Source organism: Rhinichthys klamathensis, unplaced genomic scaffold (genome assembly GCF_029890125.1).
Source record: "Rhinichthys klamathensis goyatoka isolate OS25496 unplaced genomic scaffold, OSU_Roscu_1.1 h1tg000111l_1, whole genome shotgun sequence".
Lineage (NCBI taxonomy): Eukaryota > Metazoa > Chordata > Actinopteri > Cypriniformes > Leuciscidae > Rhinichthys > Rhinichthys klamathensis.
Window position 1 is genome coordinate 13,115,423 of NW_026606649.1, and position 24,442 is coordinate 13,139,864.

General features: G+C 36.0%; 2 protein-coding genes across 2 annotated transcripts in view; both read left to right on the forward strand.

Annotated features, from left to right (window-relative positions):
* Window positions 1-1,811: 1,811 nt before the first annotated feature.
* si:dkey-154b15.1 (uncharacterized) lies at window positions 1,812-3,709 on the forward strand. The gene is made up of 3 exons (XM_056254261.1): window positions 1,812-2,024; window positions 2,120-2,205; window positions 2,411-3,709. The coding sequence occupies exons 1-3, from the start codon at window positions 1,847-1,849 to the stop codon at window positions 3,707-3,709; spliced, it is 1,563 nt and encodes a 520-aa protein (XP_056110236.1). The 5' UTR covers window positions 1,812-1,846.
* Window positions 3,710-6,093: 2,384 nt separating this feature from the next.
* Window positions 6,094-24,442, forward strand: part of myo1g (myosin IG) — a 52,884-nt gene continuing 34,535 nt past the window's right edge. The window contains exons 1-14 of the mRNA XM_056254527.1: window positions 6,094-6,366; window positions 8,104-8,312; window positions 9,521-9,614; window positions 10,013-10,178; window positions 12,867-12,920; window positions 13,134-13,232; window positions 13,453-13,569; window positions 14,251-14,457; window positions 14,834-14,979; window positions 16,486-16,600; window positions 16,689-16,859; window positions 17,138-17,208; window positions 22,371-22,445; window positions 22,972-23,104. Of these exons, the coding sequence (XP_056110502.1) occupies window positions 6,272-6,366; window positions 8,104-8,312; window positions 9,521-9,614; window positions 10,013-10,178; window positions 12,867-12,920; window positions 13,134-13,232; window positions 13,453-13,569; window positions 14,251-14,457; window positions 14,834-14,979; window positions 16,486-16,600; window positions 16,689-16,859; window positions 17,138-17,208; window positions 22,371-22,445; window positions 22,972-23,104 (1,752 nt within the window). The 5' untranslated portion in view covers window positions 6,094-6,271. The remainder of the gene's footprint in view (window positions 6,367-8,103; window positions 8,313-9,520; window positions 9,615-10,012; window positions 10,179-12,866; window positions 12,921-13,133; window positions 13,233-13,452; window positions 13,570-14,250; window positions 14,458-14,833; window positions 14,980-16,485; window positions 16,601-16,688; window positions 16,860-17,137; window positions 17,209-22,370; window positions 22,446-22,971; window positions 23,105-24,442) is intronic.

The following is a 24,442-nucleotide window of genomic DNA, read 5'->3' on the forward strand; positions in this document are numbered from 1 at the left end:
ACGTGCCTTGCCTATATTAAATTATAAAAATGTGTTTTTTGACCAGTTTTAAAATTTAATTACATTTTTCATACTGCTGTAATCAGGATAATCCTGATTTTTTGGATCAAAGTTATCCCAATCTTACTAAAAAGCACACAACACAACACAAACTGACAATTTGATCCAGATGAAACCCAAGATAGGATTTAGTGATCTAATCCGATTTCAGAAAACCATTTTTGTTATTTTAAACAATCCATTTTCAAGATTTGATCCAATCTAATATCTGAAAAACAATCATTACTTTTGAAACAACTGGGCCCAGTGTACTATGGTGGCTTCTTTTACACAGCACCCTCTAGTGGTGGTTAGGTAAAACCAAATATCTAACACAAATATAACAGTGACCTCTGTTATTCATTAAAAACATTAAACTCTAGATTTATGAGATCAATGAGTGAGCTGGGTCTTTACATCTAGTTTTTTTTTTATTATGTCCTTCAGGGCTGACATCAAGACCTATTTAACAGATACAGTAAGAGTGTCAAAAAGAGAAAAATGTGAATGCAGGTATAGCCTAAATTTAGGTCTAAATCTACATTTTTAGAGAGAGAACTTATAGGCCTACGATATGTTTGTGACGTAGGCCTACACTTGTGATGTTGCTCATTTGTAAGAAGCTTTTTTTCTGATTGTTTATGCTGGTGGATTGTATTTGAGTAATTTATAAATAGTTTAGTTTGTAGTTTTTTTTTAATGATTTCCCTTTATATATTATGTGGGCCTATATCCTTGAATTGTAAAGCAGAATAAAATGTTCAACCTTTTTCTTTGTCATTCAATTCCAGGCACGATTGATCCAGCTTTATAGATTTGGCCTATAAATAATTATCAGAGATCACTGAGTTAATCTTTTTGAAAAAAACTCTTTTTTTTTACCTTTTTTTTTTGCGCGCGCGCGAGCACGCCCCATTCTTTCCGTGGAGACTAGCACTGAGCAGTTTCACTTTCACTTCAGAACGAGGACGGCCGACTTTCTTTGCTATCTCACAGGCGAACGTACTATTGCCAATAATCAGCCACAGGTACGGGTTTGTATATTTCGAAGTTTAAAATAGCCTACATCACCAACCGCTGTACATTTATTGTTAAATTACATTGTATTTCCTGTTTCTAATGTCATGTTGGAACGCCAGTTATAAAATACGTTTTCTACGTTTGGTGCTACACTTAGAATGCAACAAAGGTATCCAACAACTTTCTGTTTCAGTTATCTTGGGAGTTGTATTTTGTGACTTACGTATAATCTGAGAAGCAACCAGCGCTTGATAGATTCAGTTGCCAGTAGTAACAAAATTCTGCAATGCAAACAAACTCGCTCTCTTTTAGCAAGCCGTACACTAAGTGAGTGAAGAGAACGAATGCCGTTATGGGGTGAATGTTTTACATTTTTCACGCAATTTACTCCTGTTTTATTATTGTTATTAATCATTATTATTATTAGGCTACCATTACTATTTTTTTTATTATTAATTTACTTCTAAATTACTTTACAAATGTATTAATTATTTTTTTTACCCTATATGATAATGAGGAGTTGTGGCTTTCAAGTTCAGGCATAGCATTCAAGCCCTTATTTAACATTTTAAGCAGAAGGTGTAGCTGATTCAGCCAAACATTTTATCTTGTGAGATATCAATGTAAGCTGCAGTAACAAGTTTGTTCCAAAAAACTATCTACATTTTACACATATTGGCACTAGAAAGATACATATTGCTGCTTTTTGTGTTGTAATAACTTTTGTAATAAAATTTGTAATGTTCTCCCGCAATTTATTTAATTTTTTTTTTTTTTTTAAATAGCCATGAATGAAATGGTTATTGAAGTGAATGGGCTCCCGGACAACTACCCTGAAAATATGATGATTGATAAATTAACCATGCACTTTCTGAGGCGCAGTAACAAAGGAGGAGATGTTTTAACAGTGGTTTATCCCACCTCCAACAAAGGCCAGGCTTATGTAGTCTTTGAATCAGCTGAAGGTATTGCTTTGATATTTTGTTCTCTAAGTTTATCTAAGTTTAACATCATATTCCATGGCTAACATTTCTTTCTTTTTTTTCATTCAATGTCTTAGTACCAGGAGTCTTGCAACACACTCATGTTTTGATTGTGGGGAGTCAGTTTTATCCACTGGACATTAAAAAGGTGCATCGTCCTCAGGTAAGACACTTCATTGATTGGTGAACCTCACTGAATCATACAGAATTATTAATATAACTTACACTTTTATTTAGTATACAGCATTTCCATTCTCCCAACATCTTGTTTCATTTGAATATTTATGCACAAACGAATTAAATAACAACACAATAGTGCGATGTAGCAAATATATCTCCTTAACATGCTTTTGTTCATATTTTCTCAGCTGGATATGCCAGCCGAAGCATTCCTCGATATGAACATGTTCTCCAGTCACAGCAAAATCCAAGAACTTCTTCATAGCCATGGCTTTCAGATGTCAAGGACCAGTCCAGGACAGCTGCATTTGCAGGGTTCCTTTCTCCAGCTAAAACTTATTTATCCCAAACTCGTGCAGTTTCTGGCTCTAGAAACCCTCCCTCAAAGAGGAACACCTTCACATTACACTAATGGCTCCTCCTCTGACTCTGTTTCCAGAGCTGAAAAAAGTGACTCCAGTGACTCCAGGCGCAGTCACAATTATGGCAACTCAGTGCATTCTGAGGGCAGAAGCACATCTTCAGGAATAACCTCAAGATCCCCAGAGTACCAATACAGGCAGAATGCCTCTCTAATGGATAGAAGCTCCAGCACAGAAAGTCCCTTTAGCAGTCCCTCCAGGATCTATGAGGATTCCCGCACAAGCGTTCAGCAGCGGAATCCTTCGTCTCCCAGGCAGACTGAGATTTCCATCCATGTGGAACTAGATGTGTTGAAATACACAATGCTCTTTAAGGAAGATTTGATAAGTAAAATTAAATCAGATCACCACACTCATATTAATCATAAAGAAGAATCAGGGGTTGGTATGGTTAAACTCTCGGGAGGAAACTTTAGGGAAGCAGCTAAAGAATTGTCTGCATTGATGGAGGAAATCACTAAATCTCTACGCACACAAGAAATAGACCTGAATGTATGTGACGAAAGTCAGAAGAGAGACATTATTCAGAATGCTTACACATTCCAAAAGATTTATGACGTTTTAATTAGACAGGAAGATAACGTTATAAAAGTAGTGGGATCATCAAAAGACAGTTATGACGCAAAGCAAAAGCTTCTTGGACTGGATGTTGACATTGCACCGCCTAAAGGCATGGAGAGGAACAAATTGCGACGCAGCAGCTCTTTGCCAAGACAAAAAACGAAGGCCAGAATGGAGAACCTAGACGTAGGTCAGATTGCTGCTGTGTGCTCTACTGCTGTCAGTAGCTCATCTGCCTCACATTCCCAAAAGGACTTTCAATTGCAGCGAGAAGTTCAACAGGAAAGAGGTCGCCAGCCCTCTAAATCCACTGCACAACGCAGGTCACAAAGCAGCTCTCGATTACAACACAAAAATCAAAACCAAGAACCTTCAACTTATGTTCAGCAGGATTTGACACCCTCTAGTGGAGCTCAGACATCTAAACAAGGGCCAACTCCTACATTTAAAGCTCCTCTAATGCCTGATAAAAGAAAAAACTTTTTCAAAATCAAAAGAAAATAAAACTACTGAATCCATTAAATCAGTAACTCTGCATATAAAGCCCTCATTGAAAAACACACTTTAAAAACACACTTTTTAGAATTAAATTGGTCAGACACTTTTAAGAAAGTGATGGGGCTGCTCTGTACTGATGGTTCTATTTCTAATCACATGTATTCACAAAAATATTCTGGGTTCACTACAAAATCGACAGCAATTGTGTCATAATGTTGATTACCATGAAAATGAATTTCAACTTCTTTTCTTAAAAAAAAAAAAATCTTACAATGGAAGTGAATGCTTACCAATGTTTTATGTGTATATAATAATAATTAATAATAGAATAAATGAGTTCAATGCATTTATGCATGTTTTTTTTCAGTGCATTAAAAAAAATATTAGCTTTACATACTATCTGCTTTTAAACCTTCCAAAAATGGGGCCCATTCACCTTCATTGTAAGAGCCCCACAGTAATATATATATATATATATATATATATATATATACACACACAATTAAGACAACTTTTTGATGTGATGAATCAGTTTTTTTTGTGTGGTAAACATCATTATGCCACAAATGCATTCACCTATCATTTCCCTCTGATTTTAGGGATAAGTTATGCGTAGGGTTAGGTTTAGGGATAGGGATAGATACAATTTTAGGACAGGAATGTTGTTCCAGGATGAACAAAATGTTGACCCATGAACGCGTCTAACTCTGCAAAATCAGGACGTGCGTATTGAACCCCTGAAATATTACTCTAAATTGTACTCTCTTAAAATCACATTGATTCCTTTGTAATTATTGTCTTACATGTGATAAGGAGAATGTCATGAGCATACATGTAACTTTCAGTATTTCCTGTCCTAAATTATATTACTGTGTATGTATATATTTATACATGTCTAATATATTTGCGGTATTTCCATTCTAAGTGTCATTACCATGGAGACTCAATGAGGAAGTGTCTTTTTCTGCATTGTACAGGAAGTGAGGCAGGCCTTGTGGTTGGCGGGGCTGAGCACCTCCCTGCCAGGAAGAACTTTTTTTTTTAACTCAGGCTATTGTGTCAAAAATGTAAGAAATACAGGTACACTAATGTGCAGAGTTCCTTTGTTTTTCCTTAAAGCACTGGTTTTGATTTGACTAGTTTTATATAGTATTAATTGAGAATATGTTTTTTCGAGTATTTCTCTCAGATGGAGTTTTCTGTCATACAAAAATTCCCCTTGTGTTTTTTCTTTACCTGTGGTCTGCTATTTAAGAAATTCCACAGCAGTCATTATGATTCATTAGTTGTCAATATTCATTTTAGGCCTTTAAATGATTATTTTAGGCATTACTGTAATGTGGACAAATATGGATAAATTATCTGTAAACTTTGTAATATTTATACATTAAGTATTGTGACTACTGACTCATCTCAGCTCCTTATCTGATTGCCACTGTTCTCAAACTTTTGTAATTGCATAAACATACCTTACAATAAACTGAATTGCTCAGCATCACATAAAATATGATCTTTTTAAAAGGTCTATAATTGTTTAATGTATAAAAGTGGGATTAACAGACATACATTTTGGCTTCAGAGCAATAAACAAAGTTTTGTCATGGGTCTTAACTTTCAGCTCTCAAATGTCCTACCTTTAAAATTAAATACATTTACTGTAGATTCTTCAGTGCTATGGTCACCAATTATACACTACCATATTAAATGAACAGAATTTTTTGTATTACATGGCTTTAATAGCATGAAATTTGTAATACTGTAAACATGTTCATTTGGATTGTTTCGCAGCTGATTGGTATCACAACCTCTCCCGGCACCCCTTTATTTCACCATAAATGGCATGCTGTGTATCCTTTCCTGTCTGTCTGTATCTTGTTTGGTCCTGGTGTTTATAGTTGTGAGTGGGTAGAACAGATGCAAGAATAGAACAGATCCTAGATTAGCATGTGTGAGCCGCATAAACTCAGACTATGTGAAAGATTTAGTTCTTGACAGTAGTCTATGATGCACACTCCCCCAGAGGAAGAGGGTGGGCTTTCGGAAATACCATTCATCCTCTTATAAGATAGAGATCTATAATGTCTTACAGCTTATTTGATTGAATACACAATATTAAACTAAACAACATTGTAACTTTTAAAAGGCCAAACAGTGTGTTTTGTTTTGTCTTTTTTGCACTCTGCAATGACTCTAAAACACATAGTGAAGGTAATTAAAAAGGAGTTAAGCTCAGTTAAGGTTTTACTGTGGCTACTGTCAGGGCCTCATGAAGATGTGAAAAAGACTTATGTTGCATGTTTAAAGATAATTCATTCCCCCACGTGAACATAAATAAACACATGTCTTGAACAGGATGACATGCTTACGCCTGCAGACCACAGTTGTCACTGACTTTACTTACCACAGCCTCAGATCATGCAAAGACCAAAACGTAGGCCACACCCACTGCACATTTGTCTCCTCTACCGGCTTCGAGAGGTCGACAGTCAATGCTCGGTTTCTGTGCCTTTCTCATCCCCTTCCACTTTCCTCTCCATCCATTTGTCCTTTCGATAGACTCCTGCAGGGATGGCGGAGCTGGAGGGCTTGGAGTTCGGAAAGTCAGACTTTGTGCTTTTAGACGAGGTCACTATGGAGCAGTTTATGGAGAATTTGAAGTTAAGGTAAGAGTGAACAGTTTTTACACTAAGTTGTGGTGTGTAAAGAGACTCAATGGACATTACAGCCTATATTACAAAGAACCTGATAAGACAACAGTAAACAAGGCCTTCAAAAATTGGTGTTGACATTGAGTGTTTTAAGCGTCAACTCATTTTGGGAGTCATTTTTGTTTGTAAAACTTGCCCATTACAGTAAGTATGTTTCAATGTGAGTGAGTAATTTAAGTCTTTTTGTACGGTTTTAGTGTCTTTGGTTTTGACCACTCCCTTCTTGGTAGTTTTAGAAGAAAAAAGTGGAGAGGAAAGATTGTGTCATATTACTTTTGACGTTCCCGCTCATAGCTGAGATATCAAGTCGCTAACATCAACAGCTTAAGATAAATAACAAGAAAAAAAATACATCTTATCATGTCTTACAACAGCTGATCATGACCAGCCATTTGAATCTTAGCAGTTCTGATGATGAAATCAAAAGTTTCTAGTTCTCCTTTCCTTTAACATGCAGCATTTGCTCCATCTGTAATCTGTGATGTCATTGGTTAAGCTGGGTAGAATCAGATGACCTTTTCACAAGACTCTTTATGAGTGTGATGTTGCACACTTGTTTTGTCTGTCACAGATTCGTATGCCTCTGAAACACTAGGAAAAAAAAACCTTGTCCATTCCTTGTCCTTTTGTGTGTTTCATCAGCTTTATGGCCATGGCTCATGTGACTACCACAAAAACTCACACAACAAAAAAATACTAACACGTTCATAATGTGCAGAGGAAAGGCATCCTACCAATTGAGTCATTAGATATTACACTACTTTGTCTGAACTATTTGATTTTTGTGTTGAAATGCTTGTTTTGTATATAGAATTTATAAGCTATAATGACCATTTTAACTACGGACAGATATCCATGTATTTTAGCTGTACGCCATGAAAGACAAGTGTTTTAGGTGATATGCTTACTTAACCAAGATTACACTGTATTATTTTTTTTTTAATTCAGAAAGTGAGTCATCTTGAGCCCCATTGTACTTCCTGTTCTCACTTCCCAGCCCTGTATCACTTCCTGCTGAATATGGGCGTGCATTACATTGAGAAACATACATCAAGTTATGACACTTGTTTCCCCTTGTATAAAATTTTAATTCATCACCAGGAGAATTGTATTATTGTATTTGATATCAAGGTGAAGAAGGTTATAAAATGAGATGTGGTTTATGATGTTTTAATATGTTAATCCTGACACAGAAACTGTCACAATTATCGATTAATTGTCTAATGGAGCTTATTCGATGTAATCACGGTTATGACACGGTTAAGAAATGCCATCAAATGTCATAATCTGGGAGGAAGTAAAGAATATTAAATTATATTATATTTATTATATTATATTATTAATTTTCACAGCATTAAAGTTTATCATATGGGCATATTTTATTTTTATATTATGTTATTCCAAGTTTTAAAAAAAATTAGACTTACACTGTAAGGGACATGAACAAAACAGACATTCATCAATGTATGTTTTTCTTAAACCTCTTGATATTATTTATGATTAATTGAATCCCACCTCACTGTACAGTAATACTCAATGCATTCATCGTTTGTTCTTTAAGTTGTCTGTTCGGACACCAGGAACTAAACCAAACCAGCAGATATGACGCTAACAATGAGTCTTGTTAAATCTATTTCTGACTGTTCTATTTGACACCTGCATATTTTTCACAGTATTGTTTGTTGTTTTCAGGTTTGAGAAGGGCCGTATCTACACTTTCATTGGAGAAGTAGTGGTGTCAGTCAATCCGTACAAACAGTTAGATATCTATGGGAAGGAGGTCATTGAGGACTACAGGGGCAGAGAGCTGTATGAGAACCCACCTCACCTGTTTGCTGTCGCAGATGCCGCTTATAAAGCCATGAAGAGACGAGCCAAAGACACATGTATCGTCATTTCAGGTACAGCAGCTACTAAACACACTCACTGCTGAATAAAACAACAGACACTGGTGTTATGAACATTCCTCAAAGACACAGGCCAGAGGTCATTCATCCTTTTCAAAACCCAAGCCCAACTAAATGCACAGTGAAAATATCTAATATTTAACCCTGTAAAATATAACATATAAAAAAATAACCCTGCTGAAAAATCATAAGGTATGTTTTGCATGCTGGGACCAGTATGGGATGCTGGTTGCTGGTCACCAACATGGGAAGCTAAAGTGCTGGTGGACCAGCTACACCAGTTCATTATGGTTCACCAGCTAGACCAAGACTATACCAGCTCTAACCAGCATAGCAGTCTTGTCAATGTCATTGTAATAATATACTGGCAATACTGTGTTTAAAATGAACATCACTTAATAATACCTTTCGTTTCTTGAACTGTTGTATAAAATCAATGTCACATTTGCAATCATGTGGATATTCGTATAATGTGATCAACATTAAACACAGGAACTCACACAGTATGTTTTTGTATCGAAGAGAGTTTGAATCTTAAACCTATCTCTATCCACAGTCTGTGTCTATATTTGTTCTTCATGCTAGTAAGTGCTAAATCCCCACTTTTACAAGGGTACATTGTCGAGAACGGTAGTATAGCGTGATTTGCCAGGGCAGCATATTCTGCACGCAACCTATCATACCGTATGCACGCTGCAAGTGTGAATGCAGTCAGATTTGACTGCAAAAGATGAGGTAATTTGACCGGATGTCATGTATTTATGGCATTTTACCTGCTAGAAATACACGGTCGGTTTTAATGTTATTTTAAGGTGGGGTACAATTAAATGAACGGCAAAACTCAGCATTTTGAACCCAGTTTTAGAACCACTGCTTTAGTATATTGTTTTTAATTAGTAGACCACTTAGTAGCTACACTATCATTTAAGTCAGACACCTAGATGGGCCTATATAAAATCTTATATTTAGACTAATATACTATTGTATTGTTGCTTTTATTTCGTTCATACTACTTTCCATGCTGCTTAGCACACCTATAGCACTGTTATGACCAGAAGTTATACTGTGTGATGAACCATGTATATGTATGTATTGTACAGTCAGAAAGTTTGTCTCGAGTGCCTCTGATGGGGAAGAATAAATCTGATAAAGACTTTACTGTATGGATTAGACCGTTTCATTCAAATCTCCTTGTGTTTCAGGTGAGAGTGGAGCAGGCAAGACTGAGGCAAGCAAGTACATTATGCAGTACATTGCAGCTATCACCAACCCTAACCAGAGGGCAGAGGTCGAGAGGTCAGTTTCCTGGAGACATTGACAGAGCTGGATTTTCAGGGCTAATGCTCTGGGGCGCGTTTCCCGTGCCAACAATGATTGCAAGTTATGTCGTTACCAACACAATTCAACGGAACTTGTGACCATAGTTGGCAAACAATGCTTTTGGGAAACACACCCCAGAATAGGTTTAGCATTTAATTACATATAAAATAATTGTATTGCTTTAATTACCTATTCAGATTTGTATGACAGATTATTTGAAGAGATAATAGGCTTTCAATTGTTCATGTTTACGGGCTATTTTTTGGAAATAAAAATATTTCTTATTATTGTACTATTATGTGCACTAACAAACAATCAGACTTTTTTATACATAAATGATTTTTGCATTTTACTGTATTTGCATCCCACCACAGTGTGAAGAATGTGCTCCTGAAATCAAACTGTGTGTTAGAGGCCTTTGGAAATGCAAAGACCAACCGCAATGACAACTCCAGCCGCTTTGGGAAATACATGGACATCAACTTCAACTTTAACGGAGACCCCACAGGAGGACACATCAACAACTACCTGCTGGAGAAGGTAAGAACACATCAGTATTGTATCAGAACAAAATAAAGCTCATCATGAAAATTACATCTGAATATGGAACTTGACATTGACACTTAAAATAATAAAAGATAAATTGTTAGTTTTGTAAAATTCAGCTAGGCCTTGCAAATATTAGTGATTTTACTATGTGCAGGGCTGTGTTATAATGAGCAGATTCTTGTTTACCTTTGCCTGGTTTATTCATCCTGTTAAAGTGCATCCCATGTGCCAACAATATTCAATATTTAAAGGTATGAAACAGAAGTTTCGATAGTCTTTTCTTCCCCATTGTGATGCATATCTGAGTGAAACCATGAAACGTTGTTACCGATATTTAAACCGATCCGAAAAACCATGCACGTATCGCGATACTCTCATGGCGCGCCCAGCCCCCTACTACCCAGCCTAGCCCAAGCCCACTGACTGCCCTGGCCCCATAGGTCCGTTCACCCAGGGCTGCCAACTCTCACGCATTCAGCGTGAGACTCACGCAATTGAGCCAATTCTCACGCTCTCACGCCACACCCCCGATTTCTCACGCTGAAGTGTCAACCCGGTCGGTCAAATGCCTGAAAGATAAGTTTATCTATAGATCTACTAGTTGAGTCATTCGTGATCGACCAGTTTTACCGCAAATTAGTTAAAATGGAGAAGTCTCACGCCAAGCTGAACTCAAAAGTTGGCAGCTCTGGTTCACCTCACTTTACCTTGTGACACAAAAATATTTTTTCTTCATTGACATTTGAGTAAATAGTGATTAGGGGTGTAACGGTACACGTATTTGTCCCGCGAATTTTCGTGACTGTTCAAGACGAATACAGCCACCAATAATCGCATAAACTCCGTTTTGTTACTTTCGATAAGAAACAAAGTGTCATTTTTCAAATCATGTCCATTTTGTCACGAAATTCAAACAATAAATGCCGTTTTGACGCTCTTTAATGTGGCGTGACAGATCACTAATCTAGGCCTATCAACCAGTTTATAAGGAGCAGCGCGTGCGGAGCGCGAGTGAACTCGATCATATCTTCCCAATAAACATGAATCAACGAGTGAACTCGATCATATCTTCCCAATAAACATGAATCAACATGAAGGTACGTCGAAAGGTATAGTACAACTTACTGAAACGTATATCTCGTGTAATCACTCAATCAGTGTTTCAACGGCGGAGTAAAACAGCTTGTAAACAATATCACGTACTAGCATTTAACATTTAACTCAGGCAAGTCATTCAATGTCCACATGTTGATCAGCAAGAGACTATTTATTTGATATTGCTTGCTGTGATCTCATGTGAGAGGTTAGGCTTGTTTGAGATGCGCCTTGCCTCGCCTGAAATGTAGTCGAGAGTAGGCGGCTGCAGTGAGAGGAGGAGTGAAAAAAGCGCAGGCAAGCCGGACAGATCGCTCTTCTCCGACTTCTCGCAGTGGATCAGACACCTGTGAGATCAAAGGCGGATATCGCGGGATTCACGGGATTCACGCTCGTGCACAGTGTTGCTAATAAACTGGATGTAATTGAAGTTTTGTTGCTTGAATATGAAAATAAATATAATGAACAAGACACCCAAAGTACTTATTTAATTCCATTTTAAATAGGCCTACGAGTTATCAATCATTTTTCTTTAATACAGATATGTGTTTTTATTTAAAAAAAAAAAAAAAATACATCACATAGATCGCACTGTCAGAGAGTTTGGGAATATCCACACATAATTTATACACATAAAACATGATATCAGAGTTATAAAATCAAACATTTTAAAAGAGAACAATACATCACGGTTGTTTAAACCAATGAGCATTAAGCTGTGTCGTCAGCAAGTCGTTTCCCATCGTGCTTTTGATCAGCGCAGTCGGTGGAGAGCAACTGCGCGCGACTGCAGAATCCGACACGTGCGCCTTGCGGTCGCGAGAGTTTTTTGACATACGTCGGCATGACATCAGAGCAAGGCGGACCGCACTCGGACACATTTCTAACCGGCATGCATCTCGCGCTGATCACCGGTGATCGGTTCTGCGCAGATTTTGCTCATCTCAAACAAGCCTGTTGTCTCGCCGCCGCCCTCGTTCCTGTAAACACGTCATCAGAGAAGAAGAGGTGTCACTGCAAGAGGGAGAAGTTATTTTGATTAAAGTTATTTTGATTATGACAGCACATGCATTTTTTAAAAGTAGGCCTAATGATGTGCACAAACACTAAATAATTTATAATAAAGCAATGGCTATTTGCACTTAGTTTAAATGGCAGCAAAAAGTATATTCTTTGCACTAAGTAAATGCCATTACATTCTTTTGCTATTTATATTATTTATAGATACTATTTGAGATACTATTTGCATCTCTGTGTATTGTAGTATATTATAAAACAGTATGCAACATATTCAGAGTAACATTCAACATGATGTGTCAAAATAAAACTGCTTAGTTTTTGTGCTATTTATATTAAAAGTAGTGTACTCTTTTTGGTCTTTGGAGGGTTGTAACCAATACAATGCTGCATTTACAAAAAAAAAAGATGATTTCAAAATGAAAATGCTATAAGTGTTTGCTATCATTATGTGTTCAACTGATGTCACTCTGGAAGAAAGCGTTGTATTTTTAGAGATTATGTGGGTCATCAATACTGTGTAATGCAGAAAAGGCAATTAACACAAATACTGTGCTCTATTTACAGTCAAGAGTTGTTCAACAGCAGGAGGGAGAAAGAAACTTTCACTCATTTTATCAGGTGAGGTCTTCTGCCAGGATATGGTAAATGAGATTATAATTTTACTGTGTTTAAATCTTCATCAGACTTGTAGATCAACGTAATGTCTTTGTCATAAATGTTTATGGAGTATTAAGATATGTGTTAACGTGATGTGTGGCACCTGTGCAAACCAAATTTCCAAAGGCATGAATAAAACTGAACTGAACGGAGCAATTTGATGTGTTCATGCAGGTGTTACGGGGAGGGTCTGATGATTTGCTGAAGTCCTTGTATCTGCAGAGAGATCCCGCAGGATATATCTACACCAGTCAAGGATCCTCTGTCACACTTGTACGTACTTATCCCACGAGTATACTAATTTATAAACGCGTAACACATAGCATTCTGCTCTTTTATAGAGGTTTTAGTAGTTTTTCTGTTTACCCATGAATTACTATTGTGAAATATGCCAAACACTGTTTTTACTTTTGTATTTGTATTATTCACTTTGTTTTAATGTATGTAAGTCTCTCTTTTTCTGTCTCTTTGTTTTTCCAAATCATCTTCACAGGCATCCAATAATGACTCCTTATGTCACAAAGCTGTGATGGCAGCTCTAAAAGTGATTGGCTTCACTGCCGAAGAGATCAGCTCCATCTACAAGATCCTCAGTACCATCCTACACCTGGTCAGTCCCACACTGCATGTTTTCTACTGTTTTTATGATTGTAGTTTACAATTTGCAGTAGTAAGTCAATGTTTAAACTAGTGGTTCTCAATGTTTTTGACTCAACAATATTGTCAAAAACAATATTTGAAGGCAGAATATAGTAAAATAATAAAATAAAATAATTATAAATAGTTAATTTTCATAATTCCAATAACTGCATGCTGAGTGTTCTTCATGATTTCTACTTATTTATAGCCAATGAATTTACATGACTTTTCTAGTTTGTGATTACAGGGTTTTGTATTAACATTACTGTAAAAAAAAAAAAAAAAAAAAAAACTTGATGCCTTACATTTTTAAGTACAATCAACTTGGCTGTGTAAGTCATTTAAACTTAAATTACATTAAACTGAATTTAAAAAATGAGTTTAATCTCGTATAACTTAAATAATAAAGTTTAAAATGGCTTAACCTATTTTGATGAGTTAAAAAATGTAAAAACGTATGTTGTCGACTTATTGATCATGTCATTTTTTAGTGTTTTTACAAAAAAAATGCCATTTTTACTACTTCTACTTCTAATAGATAGATAGATAGACGGATAGATTGATTGATTGATTGATTTTAAGTCTTGGAAGTGGCCCTGGACCCCTAGTTGAGAACCACTGGTTTAAAGGCCTTGCAATGTTATTGTTTCAGGGTAACCTTCAGTTTACTAGTGATGGTGAACATGTCGTACTTGTCGGAGAAGAAACAGTGAAGCACATTTCTGAGTTGACATCCACAGAGCCTGAGAATGCCATAAAAGCATTTCTGTACCGCACAGTGGCTACTGGGGGTGGTGAGGTCATCGAAAAGGGGCACAACGAGCAGGAAGCTAACTATGGAAGAGATGCTTTTGCCAAGGTATTGTCCCCTTTCCTGCAAAAAGGTTTCCTTGTTTGTGGCTCATCCATCATCTAATTATTTGGAATAAAAATTAAACTTTTCCTTTGAAATATACCAGTTTAATGTGGTATGTATTGAAGCAGAAACAGCTCATTACAAAACTTCATCTGACATCAAAGGGATGCATATATTCACACATGAACTCCCACATTACATCAACAATATTACATGTTCAATGTCAGGGTGGAAAATGTAACACTTTCAACTTTCCACTTGAAGTGGTCCTTGGGGGAAATAAAATGAAAAAATGTTGGTATGATGACCTCTTTAATATGTCTGCTGTATTATATGTACATATAATATGTTGTCATTCTGGCATGGTTTTCATTTTTAGGCTTTATATGAGAGATTATTTGCGTGGATAGTGGGTCGTATCAATGCTGTTATTGAGGTGAAGGACTACAATCCTGCCCTGCATGGCAAAAACACTGTTATAGGTGTGCTGGACATCTATGGCTTTGAGATCTTTGACAACAACAGGTCAGTATCATGTATGCATTGTGTAGTTATTAACCCTATAAAGCCTACTGTATCATATTTGATAAACAAATTTCTATTTGTCAGCATCCGCAACATTTTCCTGAAAAATCTGATGTCTGATTGATTGCTTATACTTTTTAAGCAAGTAAAAGGCATTTTAGTATAATCTAATTACCTTCAGATTGTGTCTTTTAGCTGTAAAATCTTAACTGATTTTTTTAAATCAAACATAATAATAACTTTTATTTTGTTAGTAATATATTTCGAGATGAAAAATTACTGGAATAAAGCAAATTAGGTTTACTTTATTATCCATACATAATTTTTTAGACAAATAATGTTAAAATGTGGGAATCAAATATGATACATCAGGCTTTTGAGGAATGTTTATTTGTACATCTCTCAATTATCATTATATTGCATTGCATTATATATTTTGCCCCTCAATCAAAGTTACAGAGCTTTGATCATAAAACTAAGCATTTAAATATCATCTTACTATAACATATTATTGAGAGATAATATCAATTATATTTATATGCGTTATAAGTAAGTAATCTGCCATGCTGTTATAAAGGTCTCATTGATTTACATTACAAGCCATCAGAATTTCCTCTTTCATTTTGGCCATATCAATATCAACAACTTCACCAAATTGCATATTTTTGCTCAGTTTAGGCCTTTAAATATTTATGTTTTTTTCCTTCTCAAGAATGAGCTCCATATGCTCACTATATCATACTATATGAGCCATAACAGCCTCAACAAAAATCACATATGCAAAACATTTTTTATAAATTGTCTAATGGTTGACCTAATATGTCTAAAAAAAATGACTTGTGTATATATATATATATATTAGGGCTGTCAAATGATTAATCACGATTAATCACATCCAAAATAAAAGTTTTTTTTACATAATATATGTGGGTGCACTGTGTATAATTATTTTGTATATATATAAATACACACACATGCATGTATATTTAAGAAAAAAATATTATTTATATATAAAATATTTATATTTAAATATAATATAAATTATATATAAATCTATATACAGTATATACATGAAAATATTTCTTAAATATATACAAGCATGTGTGTGTATTTATATATAAAAAATAATTATACACAGTGCACCCACATATATTATGTAAAAAAAAACTTTTATTTTGGATGTGATTAATCACGATTAATCATTTGACAGCCCTAATATATATATATATATATATATATATACACACACACACACACACACACACACACACACACACAGTAGTCAACATTTGAAGTGGATCAAAACCTTTCATCAAAGTTATGCATGAATTTTGAACAATACAATACCCGTATCTTTTTTGATCCATTGCAAATGTTGACTACTGTATATATATAGATACTATATGTCAGGCTTTGCAGGGTTAATATTCCTTTGCAGTAAAATTATTCAAATGTTACCCTTTTTTGAGTGGTTTTAGTGGTTACATTTTTTTCTTATCATCGCAGCTTTGAGCAGTTTTGCATTAACTACTGCAACGAGAAGCTACAGCAGCTCTTCATTGAGCTTATTCTACGACAGGAGCAGGACGAGTATCAGAGAGAGGGTATCACTTGGCAACACGTGAGCATAATGCACAACAATAAAACATATTGAACCTAAAATATAATCCATGCACATTTTCTCTAAATTTTACTTTTCCTTCTCTCAGATTGAATACTTTAACAATCAGATCATAGTGGACTTAGTGGAGCAGCCTCATAAGGGAATCATCTCGGTCCTGGATGAAGCCTGTCTCACTGCAGGGAAAGTCACAGATACCGTTTGCCTGGAAAGCATGAACAAAAAGCTGGGCCAGCATCCTCACTACACGGCCCGGAAAGTAAGCACTCAGAAAAGTCATCCATTCCTTCTTGCCTCACCAATCCTCAATCACATCATATAAGCATACAGTTTTAGGCCTGTCATGAATTATGGAACAAAACTGCAAACTCATTTAACCAGACTTGTAGTTGTCTGACTTGAAGTGCACTGCTGCAGTTTGGCAGCAGGGTCAGAAGGGGGCAGTACTGTTTCACAATACATGTACATAGAAACAAAAACACATGGGAGTTTGATACCTGTGGATGCCATAAAACTCAGACAAGTCTTTTCTCTCAGCTCTGTCCTGCAGACAAGACCATGGAGTTCAATCGAGATTTCCGTATCCGACACTACGCGGGAGACGTTACGTGAGTGTTTTAAAGTCCTTCATATGACAAGTGCAGTTGATGTGAACATGGTGATGGGGAGCTTGAAATACTACTAGTACCTCACTTCAACAGCTGTGACAATCGCTTTCTCAAGCAACTTTGCAGTGAAGAAAATTTCAGCACTCATTCTGAAACTTGTCTATTGTGAAGAACACATAACAGCTACAGTAAATAAGTTGTCACATAAGAAGAGATCAACCTTATTGTACCGCAATGATCTGCCATTCAGTCCTTAAAGACAAAATGAGAATTCACAACACATTTTAATTTCATAATGTGACAACAAACAATATTAAAATAGTTTTTAAAAAAAGGGCAGGGCTTCATTTTATCCATTTGGGTAATCTCAACTGTCCACAAGGCAAACATCAATAAAAAAAGAAATATAATTACCATAATAAGTTGAAATTTCAAGCTATTAAATCCTTTCTACTAGCCCCTGCTATGTAACCAGTGAAATCTGAAACTTATAATTGAAAAAGTATTGGTCCTCATTTATAAAACATAAAGCATTTATAAAGCATACAATCAGGTTTGATTCTAAATTACATTTAAATTACATTTATACTCCATTAAGTGAGGGACAAATTTGGATTATTAAGGCAGAAACTGGAAATGTACACCATTTGAAGATATGTACAAACTTTTTAGTGCTAATTAGATTAATCCAATGTTGTTTATACAAATGTAAAGATAAATAGGCAATCACAATATGCATTAATATAATTAAATGCACAAATGAGCAACATTTTAACTGCTTTGTGATAATTACAGTACTGAAACTAATTCATTTTCTAAAAATAATAATATATGCCTACACACACAGACACGTTGTACAGAAACTGGGCCATGCCTACTGCACATTTTTCCAAGAGCACGCTTGGATTTCCTTGCCCAATGATGAGTGTCATACTTCCTCTGAACAATAAAAGTATTTTTGTGAGCTTTCTGTTGGTGGAGTTGATGTTCCTATATTTCGTATGTTCACATTTAGGATACTTACATGTATTTATAAATGAGGCCCCAGTTTCCTATCTGGTCCCCCAACAGAGATACCCAAACAATAGCATTTTTTTAAAATATAAATTCTCCCTAAAAAGTGGAACTTTGAGCAATCTTGATCAAACATTTGGACTTAAATGTCTATATGTTCATATTCCTTAGAAATGTGCTGTATATCAGCTATAACAGCTGTAGATCAGTTTTTGGTCCAAAGAACTAGGACCATCCTGAGCTGAGATAAATTATGGTTTCCGTAAACATTTGTATAACCTAGATTTGTTGTTAGTCATGACAGCTTCTGCTTTCTGTGATAAAATAAAATAAAATTTAAAATTGAAACTTGGTGGTTTTGCAATACCAATGCATAACATTGGTTATCATTCAAACAAAAACAAAAAATGAAGTTGGGTATTATGAACAAGTCCAGGATGTGACCAGTTCAGTACAACCTCTGAGTTGTCATCTTGTGATTATGTTATTTCAACATGACGTGGCCTGGGGCATAAGACCTTCAACATAACAGAATAGAGAACTAGGACTTTTTTTTTTTTTTTTATTAAAAGTGAACAGGGTAAGTTTCGATTTATGTTGACTTAAGGTGTGTGTCTTAAGGTGAAGTTTCTTTAAAGGATGGAGGATTTTTTTTTTTTATAAATATACGATTTGCTGCTTGTGCAGATGTCTGCAGTTTGCTGTACCTCAGCAAAGGCTGTGTCCTCATTTAGAAAATAGCAAGACCTTTTCTCATTGAGGAAAGGGGAGCAGATAGAAGCTACTGGAGGGCTTAGCTCTGAAAATAGATGGCACATTTTTCACTTTGGTTTCTTTTTCGTTCCTTAATGAGCATGTGCTCAAGTGTAACTGCGGAAGTAACTGATTAAAGCTGAATTGTCTTGAAGTGAATTCTCATAGTGCATCTCTGCAATTTACTTTTATGTTTAAACTGTTCTCAGATCTGTTTCTCGTGAGCCGTGAAAGCCGGTAGGAGAAGCCAAGGAGCGAATTGTAAATTCAGCGTTTCCTTGGCGACTAGTCTAAGACATGGGATGAACTGTGTCGGCAGCCACGTTGTCACATGCTTGATAATTGGGTCAAGAGTGCACAGGACTCAGTCCTTAGTACTGAATGGCACTATTATGGCAACCCTGCAGTTAAACCTCCGAGCACGCTCACATTTCTGTGACAATCGCTTTGGATCTGTCTGAGAATGCATTGGCAACACGGATCTCCTAGATGGATGCCTGTCTCTCTCTCTCATGCAGACACGCACACTAGGAAGTTCCCTTAGGATGAAGGCTGTCAGAACTGGGATGTCAACCCCTCAGTCACACTTACAAAATAAAATCTGTGAGATCCCTTAGGCTCAGCTGTGTCAGTAATGGAGGGAGGTCTCGCTAAATATACACCCTGACCAACCCCTTATCAGACTCCCTCAAACCATGACCTATTTCCCTCAGCTTCTGTCTCTCTCTTCCCCTTGCTGTCTTTTTCCCCCTTTTTTTCTACTTCCGCTATATCTCTCCTTTTATGTAGTCTCCTTTTTGGCTATGTCCGGAATGTTTCTGCTGTACAGTGCCCCCCAAAAATATTTAAACTTTTGGAAACTTAAAGGAATTTTTCACCATAAAATAAAGATTTTGTCATTATTTACTCACCCTGTATGTAGTTCCAAACCTGTAACACAAAAGAAAATATTTTGAAGAATATTTCAGCTGTTAGGACCACATTGGCATTAAAATATACTGTACAAAGACTTTTTCAAAATAACAATCTAAGTGGCATCATGTTTATCTCTATTATTGCTTATTTAAGAATTTCTTAAGCATAATTGAATTAAAAATGCTAACATAATAACTGGCCGCCACTCACATGCAATGTGATGATGTCATGTGATAACAATGTAGCATATAGTATTACTTTTTGAGACTTTTGTTGTAGCATAAGGCAATACTATTTTATATATTATTTGAAAGTAGCAATGAAACGAAAGTAGTGACAGATATTCCGTATTGTGACACAGATTATTGAAAAATAACTAAATTAATAACTAAAAACTAAATTATTTTTAAATGACTAAAAGTCCTGCATATGTCATCAGATCAGAGAGAACAGTTTCACCAGAAGGTCCAGGTATGACTTTAATTAAACATTACAAGGTAAAAAAAAAAAAAAAAAAAATACATACATGGATGATTTGGTCTTAAGAAGATCTATTACATGCGTTTAAAAAAATACTTTTTTCCTTTTCATTTCATACCAAAAACACTCATATATTAGTGTTGTATTATTTTTCAGCACGTTGTGAGCTAGTATTCCATGTGCTTACTTCCTCTTTCTCTCCTATCATTTGTTCCACAAACTCATCTCACATTTATCATATGACTATTTCACACTTTATAATAAGCAGCATCAGACCTCACCATACAGGCGCTAAAAAGAAGCAGATGTATTTTAAGCCAGTGTTATTAGCTGCTATTTAAAATAACTTCCTCTATAACACCGTGACTTTGAGAATGCTCAGTCTTTGACTTGGTTTGTATGTTATACGCACAGATTGCTCCCTCAGAAACCCTCAGGCTTGCTGTTTTACCCTCACTCTCGCCCTGTTTTCTGGAATTTGCCCGGGCTACTGCAGAAGGGCCTTAGGGCAGCATCTGTCCTCCCAGAGCTGCTTTTACCCCAGTGATATTGCTATTCCACAGCACAGCCATGTGGCCATGTGTGTTTGGAAAGGTGTAAGAAAATAATAGTGCTTGCATGTAGTATGTGGTGTTGTTTCTTAACTGAATTAACACGTGTCTGTGTACGTGGGTCTGACTGTTGGTGTTGCACATCTGCGCTTGCTAATCCGGTCCACAGAGCTGTGTGGACTGCTTTTGTACCTGGCCAGCACATGCAATGCTTTCTCTCAAGCATTTCACACCTTACGTAACCAACAAATCACACTAAATAGCTCATTCTTTTGTTTGTTGTTTCTGTTTTCTTTGCACATGCACACAAGTTTCTTGGATCACTGTGTATACTTTTATTCAGCGAGGATGCATTAAATTGATAAAAAGTTACAGTAAAGACATTTATAATTTTACACAAGATTTCTGTTTCAAATAATTGGTGTTTGTTTGAACAATCTATTCATCAAAGAATCTTTAAAAAGAAAAATTACGGTTTCCACAAAAATATTAAGCTGTTTTCAACATGGATAATTATAAGACATTTTTCTTCAGCAGCAAATCAGCATATTAGAATAATTTCTGAAGGATCATGTGACACTGAAAACTGGAGTAATGCCTGCTGAAAATAAGCTTTGCCATCACAGGAATAAATGTAAATATTAAGTGATATTATATTAACAGTAATATTATTTCAAAATATTACTGTTTTACTTTATTTTTGATCAAATAAATGCATCATTAATGATCATAAGAGACTTCTTTCAAAAACATTAGAACATCTTACAGACCCCAAACTTTTGAAGGGTAGCGTAGCAAGGAATGCAAATAAGGTTATCATTCAGCATCACACTGTATACCTGTACCATTGTATCAGCATCTGATGCCATCATTGTACCATGGTACTTCCACAGTACTATTTTGAAAGGGTAATTGATCATATACAGTAGCTGGTTAGCACTAATGCCAGGCAGTTAGCATGTGCCCAGTGGTTAGCGCATTGCCATTCGTCCTTTATAATACACAATTGCCCCATATATAAACTGAATTGCTTTCTGTATTAAATCCAGGTTGCAGCTTGTCATGCATTTTAGTTGAGATTGAGAACGCTTCAGTATTTTTGCATTTGGCATGAAAGTGTAATCGCACCATGTCCTGCTCAACCTTCCCCTCTACATCATTTCCTGTCCTGTGTCTACTCTCCTGTCTATAATGGCAAAAAGCCAAACCAGAATGTATCTTTTAATTATCTTTTAAGCCTTCAGAAACATTTTGTTGATGTCATGCTGTCAAAATAATGGTCCAAGTGTAGGTTTATCTGCGTGCTGTGTGAGTCATCTGTACCTGTCTGAATTTAGTCATGTATGAAGGGCTGTTCATTGAGTGCTTCAACCACTGAGTCAGTCAATTAATGTAATTTACCTTTCTAGGTCAAGCCTTGTACTGATTTCTCTTCCACGTTCCTCTCAGGTACTCAGTTGAGGGTTTTCTTGAGAAGAACAAGGACCTGCTTTTCCAAGATTTCAAGCGACTGATGTACAACAGGTTTGTGGACTTTAAACTTTCTTTCAATTAAATAATCAATGTACCCAAAAAAAAGAACATTCTACCCTTATTTACTCACCTTTCATGTAATTTAAAATCCATTTGACTTACTTTTTTTATGTTGTGTGTGGAACAAATAACCAGAACAATTGTTCATATTATATAGTGTGCAGTACACAAGTCTTCTGAAGCCATATGATGTTTTTGTGACAAACAGACACATTTTTTAAGTTTAAGTTTAAGAGTGAAAATCGCTTGTAACCAATCAGTCATTTGAAATGAGAGTAAATGAGTCCTTAATGATGATAAAATGTTCATTTTATGGTGAACTATCTCTTTTAAATAATGCATAAAGACTGTATGTGTTCAAGGATTTGTTAAAGTAGGGCACTTGTTTTAATTTTCTTCTTTATATCCCTGTTCTGTTCTGTTTTGTTCTAATTTCTTTTTTACTAGCATGTTCTTGCTTCTTTTCTCCACTTTATCACAGTATTTATCAGCCTCTTTTCTAAACCTTTTCTTGTAGTTCTGACCCCGTCCTCAAAGAAATGTGGCCTGATGGGAAAATGAGTATTACAGAGGTGACCAAACGGCCTCTAACTGCAGCTACACTCTTCAAAAACTCTATTATTGCTCTAGTGGACAAACTGGCCTGTAAGGTAAGAAATGACTATACTGTAAATGTCATACAGTGACCCCAAAGGAAAAAAAAACATTTGAACACTTAAGCCACACTTAAATATGTATAAATGTCATTGCATTAAATCAAATGTCAAACCAGGTGGCATCTGCGCACAAATGGAGAAAACTGGAGCTTTTCTCCAAACTATTTTCACTTTCTGAGCCATTATTACACTGACTTTTAAGCAACTAATCTCAGAGTATTTTAATAGATGTATGAAGTTCAGAAAGGTGTGTTTCTTTTAAATAAATCCCTCTTGGTTTGATAATTATTATATAATGCAAAAGCATTCATGTTTTTTTTTTTATAATTAAAAAAAAACTTTTTGGGGTCACTGTATTTTGATTCCACTTAACCCTTTTCATTCAACTTTTTTTTATCATAATCCATGGCAATTATTTTTTCATGCACATTCTTATTTTAGGATTTCAGCTGATACCATTGTCGTTGTAGTTTTAAAATCTAATCACAAATCGGTGTAGATAGGGGCCCATTGTGGTACATTATGTCTGCAAGAGCATATGTTTATGTAGAAATAAGCATGAATTGAATCTAGGCTTAATCTACACAACTACCATTTAATACTCTTTGCTGTGAAAAGATAAAATAGGGGTCTCTCAGAATAGCTCAGGTAATCTCTTATGTAGAAGTGTTGAAAAATGCAATCTCTCTAATGGAGACTGTCTGTATTTGATAAAAACAGTTAACAGCAGAGGAACACCTGCTAAATCCTGCTTTAATTTGGATGGCTCTCCTCTCCTCGGCTCTCCTCTAATCTCATCTCTTCTCTGCCACGCTGCACGTGTGTGTGTATACACGTGTGCTTGCGTGGTAAAGTGGGACTGCACTCGGGGCAGCTTCTGTTTTTTTAGGTCACATTAAAGGACTGGCTGCCCTCCCTCTGGTCCGGTGGGGACACCTGTACCTCATCTGACCCTTTCACCCCATCCATCCTGTCTTCACATGCTCTCTACACTGTAAAAAAAAAAAGACACCTGATGTGAACCTTAAGATTACTTTTGTGCTCAATGCAGTCATGATGTAGTCATCGTGAAAGACATTTCAGGTTACCTACTCTAATAATCTCTCGGATGGATGGATGGATGGATAGATAGATCTAGGCTGTTATGTGAAAGCTCATTGGGTAGAGAAAGGGAACGATGTTGCTCTCAACTCACATGGAAAACTCACAGTTCTAAGAATTGACGTAATCACTGTAACACTGTCTTGATGAAGTGAGCTTTATGCTTCCAGGAAAGGTCAGCCAGAAAAGGTCCCCTTTGATTCATTCTTCTCTCTTCACACAGCAAATTGG

Coding starts and splice junctions, on each gene's coding strand:
- si:dkey-154b15.1 (XM_056254261.1), top strand. CDS start 1,847: ATGAATGAAATGGTTATTGAAGTGAATGGGCTCCCGGACAACTACCCT. Junction 2,025..2,119: donor AGTCTTTGAATCAGCTGAAG/GTATTGCTTTGA, acceptor TCAATGTCTTAG/TACCAGGAGTCTTGCAACAC. Junction 2,206..2,410: donor AAAAGGTGCATCGTCCTCAG/GTAAGACACTTC, acceptor ATATTTTCTCAG/CTGGATATGCCAGCCGAAGC.